Raw genomic sequence first — 8065 nt, 5'->3', positions numbered from 1 at the left:
GCATAAGTAGATGAAATAGCCCGCATTAGTATAAGAAAGTAGTTTGTATAGGTAGAAGAAAGTAACCTGCATAAGTTGAAAGAAGTAGCCTGAATCAGTAGAGATTTAAGGGATGCATTGGAGATACGTAAAGTTAGAACCAATCGGACATCAGAAAATAATTGAAAACACTTTGCCATTAGTTTTCCGAGAAACGGATTTTGTTTTTTGTTCGAAAAAAGTCCAAGTAGCATGACGCGCCGTTTTTAGCATTATTTGCGAGATGTCCGATGCACGAGTGTGCGCCGTGCAAAACGCTCCGAACACCATCGACTGTAATCAAATTATAAAAAGGATCCATCCGGAGGATGCTGAAAACCGCGGGAAGCCAGCAAACTATTTAATTATTACTTTTTAAAAGTGGTCGAAGCGGCCGTAAAGCGTAAGGAAAGACGAGGGGTCATCTGGCAGAAATGACAATAGAAGGGAAGCATTTCCATATCGTAGAAGACGTTCGGCCTTCCGTCGTCTCTCGGTAGCCATGGCAACGAGACAGTCGACGTAGCTTCTGCGATACATCAAAATTAAGGGATAAGGTCGAGGCAAACGGTAAAGTCGGTCCGCCGGATCGAAACTCGACCATTAATAGTGAGAGTTTCGTGAAAGGCACACGACGGCAGAGACACCTCACGAATGCGGGAGGAGTTTACTCCAGTCGACCAATCCTAGTGTCTTGGTTGGCCGCTAGCTGACCGCTTTTCGCCCCGTTCGATCGGTTTGTGGCATAGCCGACTTGACGGTGTCACTTAATCGAGATGCACATATTGGCGACGGTGGTCCTCTTCTGCGTGACTGCGTGCGCGCAGGAGAGGAACGCCAGGTACGGACAGCTCTACTGCCAGACCGGATACCACTTGCAAATTCTGGATAACGGGAAAATTAATGGCACGCGCGAGATCCGCAGCAAACACGGTGAGTCGCCTCTCTCTCTCTCTCTCTCTCTCTCTCTTTCTCTCGTTTTAAAAGCGATTTTCCTCCCCGCGCGCGCACGTGCCCGTTGTGGTTTCGTTTTTTTTTCTTTTTTCGGCGGCAGAAAAATTGGGCGCAGAAGAAGGGACGATCTCCGCCGCTCCGTCGCTTACGCCGGCGCCGAGCCGCGCGTAGAAAAAAAACACGCGATTTACTCTAATCACCGTTAGACGAACTTTTTTAATTATTATTTCTAAAGTTTATAAATTTGTCTTAAGTAAGCGCCGATTCGAACCTGTTTCGAAGACTACCTCGTGTTACAACGTCGCACTTAGTTAATGAATAAGCGAAACGTTAATAATATTAAACCTACGGCGTCGTTAAAATCTACCTACGCGTGTCTCCTAACACGCGGGCTAAATACTTCTCTCCCCCTCTTCTGTCCCCTATTTTTGTTTTACGAGGTTATATTTGTGATGTCAGACGATATACCATTTTGTAAATGGCCGACCCCGATAATAACTTCCTCCGAAAGTAAATTTATATGCAAAGCGCTTCCTTCAAAACACTACTTTTCGGAAATTTTGCAGAAAATTAAATAAACGAGAAGGATGCGACACTTTTGACGCCCCCCTCCGCGCGAGCGTGTTTTCAGTTCGGGCGGACGGACAGACACGCGAACGTACCGCGTGCGATCGGCTTCTAAAAGTGGGAATAGGGGCGCAAAAGTCGGTGGCCAATAATTCCAACGTTGGCCAGATCAATCACCGATACAACAGTTGACAATCGATTCCGTCCGATGACCGTTTTAAGTTCCGGGAAGGTCGTTTCTCTCTGTCTATCTTAGGCCCTAATGCGTCCTTCCCGAAAGCTCGAGCCCCGGGGTCGGCACAATATATTATCTTAGAGGAGGAATAGAGAAGAGGAAATATGCATGGCGGTAATGTGGCAACAATTAGCTCTATCCTTCAGGTTTCGAACCCGCGGGGCTGCCTATCTCGGACGCGATGGTCTCCGACTCGTTTCCGATGGATCGGGATACCTCGGGGGCCACAATCAAAATATTTGTCTAACAGGTTTTTTCGGCTACTTCTTTATTTAACTCGCCCTCCTCTTCGTTTCGGCACGACAATTCCCTTTAGTTCCGTTTCCCGCCGCCGTGAGGCGCCCCACTTTTATTAGTAGTTTAGTTACGAGGTGGTGGCACTCCGCAAGAAAAAAAGGCTCGGGTCCTCGGGCTGCACTTTCTAACCGGGCAATATTGCTATAAAGTAGATTACTTGTGAATATACCGAGAAATTTTTTCTTTTTTGCTTGTTTTTTGCGAATATTCGCTCGTTCCGGGAAAATTTCTATTTCACTTGTACCTACGCGTGTTCACGATTACTCGTGGAGAGAAAATTGTGCTGGGCGACTAAAATAACCATAAAACCCTAAAAACCCTAAAATAAAATAATCCTAAAACCGCTAACACGAAAAAAACCCTAAAATTCCAAAAAATATCGCCAACGTCGATGAATTTAACTGTGAATTCTACGTGTATATCTGTCCTGTTATTTTAAGGAAGTTTGTAATTAAATTATTATAAGGCCTCTCCTTCAATAATTGGAAGGTATAGAGCTTATATATGATATATATATTATCGCCGGTTTTGTTTGTAAAAACCGCGAGCGATCGAATGAACCCCGGCAACATTATTGTCATTCGACTCTCTGCTTTATCGACACGAGAGAAGTTTTGTATGTTTAGAATTTCTGTAGTATTTTTAGCCTATTTGTCTCCGGTATGCATCTCGAAACTTATAAACAATTGCGCCCCTATTTTATAAAACAAAATACGATAAACAAGGGGCGAAAAGCTTGACAATTTAGTCAATTTGCCTTTATTTTTCTTTCTCTCTAATGGCGTAATGTTTTTTTTTTTCTGTTTCAGCTATGTTAGAGATGATGAAACTATCCATGAACATTTTAGCCATTCGAGGAATTGTCAGCGAAAGGTATCTGTGCATGAGCAGAAAAGGAAAACTTTACGGTTCTGTGAGTATCAATTGTTAAAGCTATTATATTTTTAATTCTGTAACGTTGACTTCCCTCCCATTTGCATCTTATGTTACCTTAATAGATTTTCTCAAAAAGTCCTCCGAAGTGACATATTTTGATACACCTTTGCCCGATTGTGGGCGGCGAGTACAACGGCGCAGACAGGATATTGGGTCGATTGCTCTGAACCCCGGCCCCTACTTGTCAATGGTTTCATTTGACAAACAAACCGAACTTCAGATAGGTGTGTGTATGTGTGTGCCCACGTCGCTTCCTTAATTCTTATAAATATTAATGAAAAGCGGTCACTCCGATACAAATTCTTACACTATGGACTTTGTTCAATTTCGAATTAATTGTAAATAAAAGATCGTATTCCGTGGGAAAGTAACTTTTCTATTCGGATTTCTTAATATCGAAAACGTAAGACAAAATTCAATTTTCCATTTTCCGAAAGGGCCATTCATCAACCAAAATGGGAATGGACGGCTTGGGAAGAATGTACACCACACGCGTGCATACATACAGTATATATATATATTATATATACTTTTGAATTGAATCAAGCTCATAATAAAATAAAACATCTGCAGGCTTTTCAATAAATTGATCATGAAGAGGAGGGAAAGACATGTAACTCGGGTTCTAGCCATTAACCCGAATTTAAAAACTCGTCTTGACTTTTAGTTCCCTTTTATTGAATTTTCCTCCAAATTGAAGAACTCTCCGGAAGTCTGCCAGTCTACTTCACTTTAATTTCTCTTCCTAAATCTTAAAATATATATATATATATATCCTATTAATTTACTAAAATAAACTCTCAGCGGGTATATTAATTGACAGTTTTTCTTTCTTTATTTTCCAGAAAGTAATGGGAATGGAATGCTACTTTCAAGAGAAGATGTTAAGCAGTTACTACAACGTATACTCGTCTTACAAATACACGAGGAAGAAACGAAAGTGGCTAATAGGTCTGACCAAAAAGGGGAGAGCCAAACGTGGAAAGAAAGCGAAACAGAACATAACACATTTTTCTTTTCGTTTTATCGAACCTTCCAAAGATATAATATTATATAACGTGCCAAAAAAGAACTGGCCCAACATAGACAAAAATATAATACGAAGACAGAGGGCGTCCAGGAGACGGCATAAGAACAGAAAAAGACATCGAAAATCAAAAAAACGAGAAGAAAACTAAGGAAAAAGAAAGCATAAAAATGTGTGTGTAACGTGCACAAAATGACTCTAAAAAGTGGCTCCATGTTTTGTTTCCCCCTCTTAAAAAAAACGGGAAGTTTCTAACGAAGTATGTGACGTGTGCGAAATATTTACAAAGGGGGAAATCTATAAATATTTATTTATTTATTTATTAAGGAAGCAACACAATATTCTTGAAAATAAATAAATAAATATATATATAATTGAGAGGAGCCGAACTGTTAAAAGGAGCCGAGAAAAAGGACTTTGAAATCGACTCGTAACTTATGAATTGTTCCTTTATTATTATTATTTTTTGTTTTTTAATTATTGACTTCGAATCCAGTGTGTAAGTTATTTGTATTTATTTTTACTATTTATGTGGCTGGATTTATAGTCGTTGCTAATTAATAATATACGCGCGGTTATATTTCATCGATTGTACTGCATAAGATCCTACAGCACATGTATATATATATATATATATATATATAATATACGTGTATACATACGTGTTGATATAAGTCTCAGAGTATAAGATTCTTTGTATTTAGGTCACCGTACGTTTTACCAAACGAGCTTTAAACTTTACCATACATTATCTTTAAAAATGAAGGAAAAAAAGTAATAATTAATGGTATTTTTGCAATTTTTATACGATAAAAAAGTAATAAACACGTGTGTTTTTATTCTGAGATGCCAAAATAAAACATTCCATCCTTAAAGATTTGCTTCCATTGTTAATTTTTATTAATAAGATAAACGTGCGGAATCTAAAGAATGTTAAGGGAAAACATGGATTTTTAGGGAATAAATGTTTAGGGAAAAGGGAATTAGGGTTGATTTAACTTTCCTTTTTTCCGCTTCCATTTTTAATTTTTTTAGTAAGAAACGAGCGTTGTCTAAAGAATGTAAAGGAAAAAAGGGATTTTTAGGGAATAAATGTGTAGGGAAAAAAGGGAATTGGTTAATTTAACTTTCCTTTTTTCCGCTTCCATTTTTAATTTTTTTAAATAAGATAACCGCGCGTTATCTAAAGAATGTTGAAGGGGAGAAAGGAATTTTTAGGGAATAAATGTTCAGGGAAAAAAGGGAATTGGTCGATTTTAACTTTTTTTCCTACTTCCATTTTTAATTTTTTTTAATAAGATAAACACGCGTTATCGAAAGAATGTTAAGGAAAAAAAAAGAGATGTTTAGGGAAAAAAAGGGAATTAGTTGATTTAACTTTTCTATTTTTTTTTTTTTTTCTTAAACGTACTTTAAAAGAATTGATGAATAAGAGCAGCTTCCACTTTATCCTAAACTTATGATCTATTGCCTCTTTGGACACACCTGTTTGACCGGGAAAGAAGAAACACTAGGGGAAGCCGCAAAAGAGGGGAAAAGAAGAAGAAGAAGAAGGAAAGAAGAAGAAGGGGGAAAGAAAAAAAAAAACTAAACTACAAAATGAAACTACCCGCAACCTGTCTAGAGGGCAGACTCGTTTACGAACGTTAAATCCTTTTCACAGGTGCTTCCTCCCTTTCAGTCTAGACATTTCGCTCGCTCACCTGGAAGTTTTAAAGCATCTTCTTATGTCGGGGGGAGAGCTTACATTTAAAATTATAATTTGTTCCGCTTAATCGAGATTCAAAATAAAAATAACGCACGTACCCCGAGATAACGATAACGTCGCATTTCGAATAAATTTGTTTGTTTGCGCCGGGCTGTAAATGCCATCATTTTTATTTACTCGAGATTTTTTTTTTAAATTTATTTTGCATTATTTACTTAAAGTAAAGACTCGTTGAAAGTTTTATAACGCTTATTTAAATGGCTTCCTCCTCCTCTCGTACAGTGCACCATCTGGCGTGAGAAAAGTTATTTATTTATTTATTTTTAATAAAATAAAATAAATTTACCTTTTCGGTGGAATTAATTTATTTTATTCGATTCTATCTCAAAAAAAATTAATTTTTAATTTATATTAATTTTAATTCTAATCGTGAATACGATAAAGACGTCACAATAACTTAATTCACGCGCTTTTTAAATTATATCAGAATAAAGGAGCCAATTGAAATGGCGTTTAGAAAAAATAGAATTTCACGAAATTTTCTTAAATATCGCACTAGAATTTTTATTGGTTTATCATTATCATCACGTGCACATAATTATACCTCATATCATATACAGTAAGCGCGCGTGCTGCTAGTAATTACGATGATTTCTATAAGTGAATTACTTAAAAATACATCGCAATTTTATTAAATAAATAAATAAATAAGTAAAACGTAAGATGCGACGCGAGTAGTGTGCCAAGCCGAGTAGAACACCTGCGATAAGATAGCCGTCAAGTAAAAATACCGTAAAGTCACGTGAAAAGGGGTAAAGGTAATTAAGGCATTAAGGCACGTAAGCATTAAAGAGGCAATAAAAAATAAAATCCGGAAATAAAAAAAAAATAATAATACTTGTTTGTATTAACAACAGATGGCGGTAGAAGCTGAGAGAAGTCTCAAATTACGATACGGAGTTAAATAGGTTGTAAAAATCTTGTAACTGTTAGTAGAACTGTGTTAATCAAATAAAACAAATTTCCTTACGTGCAGATGTCATTTTTCGGTTTTGATAAATGGACGACTGGTTTTATTTTTTATTTTTTTAATTGGAAGAGTTAATTCGAATCTCTCGACCTTATTCAAATCACGTTTAATCAACGGACACCTGCTCTTTATTATCGATGTACCAGACAAACCCGAATTATACCTCGCAGGTATAAAACTTCTAGGAATAAGATCACCTAACACAGGTGTATGCCATCTTAGTCTTTATTATTCGTTTTGTATTTAAAAATCGATGGTTATCAGTCAGATTGTGCTTTGTTTAATTGGTACCAACTCTACATACGCACCGTTTTTTTCTTTTTTTTTCCTTTTAATTTTTTTTCGGTTATGTTGACCCTTCTCGGATTAAAACTCAAAACTGGAAACTTTATCACTTTATTTATTTATTTTTTCTTCTTAAAATACGTTCGATTATTTATTTATTTATTTATTTTTAAAAAGTATTTCCAACTTTTCGTTGAAAATGTCGATTGAAGTGTGTAGTTAAGACGGGGTTTTAAGTTTCAATTCTGGGTTATTTATTTATTCTATTTATTAATTTTAATTCTGCACAATTTCCCAAATGCTTTATTCAAGTATTTAAAATTTTTTTAAAACGATTTAAAGGCGTTTTTAAATTTTAATAACTTTAATTGTACACGTGAATGGTGAACTGCATATAAAACTCTAATACTTAAAATTTTTATTTACTAATATTATCGATTTTATAAAATTAATTTAATTTATTTTCACATCCTTTAACAGACGGTAAACCGCTATCACAGCTGTAAGATGCAATAAAACTTTATGTCACTTGTATACGTACAGTTATTAAAGTTACACTAGAAATTTTTAATTAACACGTGTTCAAGATAATTATATTCATTTTATTATAAATTAGATTTATGTTATCACGAAATACAATCAAGACCTTTGAACGGAGACATAAAAAATGGCCGCCGTTTGGAAATCATTTTGCATTTCAAAAAAGAAAAAAATGCAGTGTTTTTTTTCAGAAATTGATGAATAATTTAATGAGTAATAAAAAAAGAATAAAATTAATATTTAAAGTTACACGATTATAAGCAAATATATTAAGACGAAAAGTAGAGAATCATCCTTATTTATAAAATGAATAGCAAATTCTTACGTAGATTTTTAAATCGAAATTATGGGAAGAAATGAAAATCTACCCACTTCTTCTAGTTTCTTTATTCAATTGCTTTCTGCGCTTATAATTAATTTGAACTTTAAAATAGTTTAAGAATTAAACTTTTAGTCTAGATGCCATAG

General features: G+C 35.5%; 1 protein-coding gene across 2 annotated transcripts; it reads left to right on the top strand.

Moving 5' to 3' along the window:
* The first annotated feature begins 489 nt into the window (after positions 1 to 489).
* Positions 490 to 4894, top strand: LOC136982168 (fibroblast growth factor 16-like). Of its 2 annotated transcripts, XM_067278601.1 has the most exons (3): positions 490 to 951; positions 2881 to 2984; positions 3853 to 4894. In XM_067278601.1, exons 1-3 carry the CDS (start codon positions 795 to 797, stop codon positions 4183 to 4185), a joined length of 594 nt encoding a protein of 197 aa, XP_067134702.1. In that variant the 5' UTR covers positions 490 to 794; the 3' UTR covers positions 4186 to 4894. The 2 variants fall into 2 exon arrangements, 1 of the variants encoding a protein (XP_067134702.1); XR_010881855.1 differs by lacking the exon at positions 2881 to 2984.
* The last annotated feature ends 3171 nt before the right edge of the window (positions 4895 to 8065 follow it).

This window comes from Centruroides vittatus, unplaced genomic scaffold, assembly GCF_030686945.1.
Source record: "Centruroides vittatus isolate TY-2023 unplaced genomic scaffold, ASM3068694v2 contig_817, whole genome shotgun sequence".
In the NCBI taxonomy this organism is placed as follows: domain Eukaryota; kingdom Metazoa; phylum Arthropoda; class Arachnida; order Scorpiones; family Buthidae; genus Centruroides; species Centruroides vittatus.
The sequence above is the reverse complement of the archived record's forward strand: the minus strand, read 5'-3'. Positions and strand labels throughout refer to the sequence as shown.

What these genes read in the sequence shown, in the direction of transcription:
- LOC136982168 (XM_067278601.1), top strand. Translation starts at nt 795, where the DNA reads ATGCACATATTGGCGACGGTGGTCCTCTTCTGCGTGACTGCGTGCGCG. An exon ending in CGAGATCCGCAGCAAACACG is followed by an intron (nt 952 to 2,880) that starts GTGAGTCGCCTC and finishes TTTCTGTTTCAG; the next exon opens with CTATGTTAGAGATGATGAAA. An exon ending in AAGGAAAACTTTACGGTTCT is followed by an intron (nt 2,985 to 3,852) that starts GTGAGTATCAAT and finishes TTTATTTTCCAG; the next exon opens with AAAGTAATGGGAATGGAATG.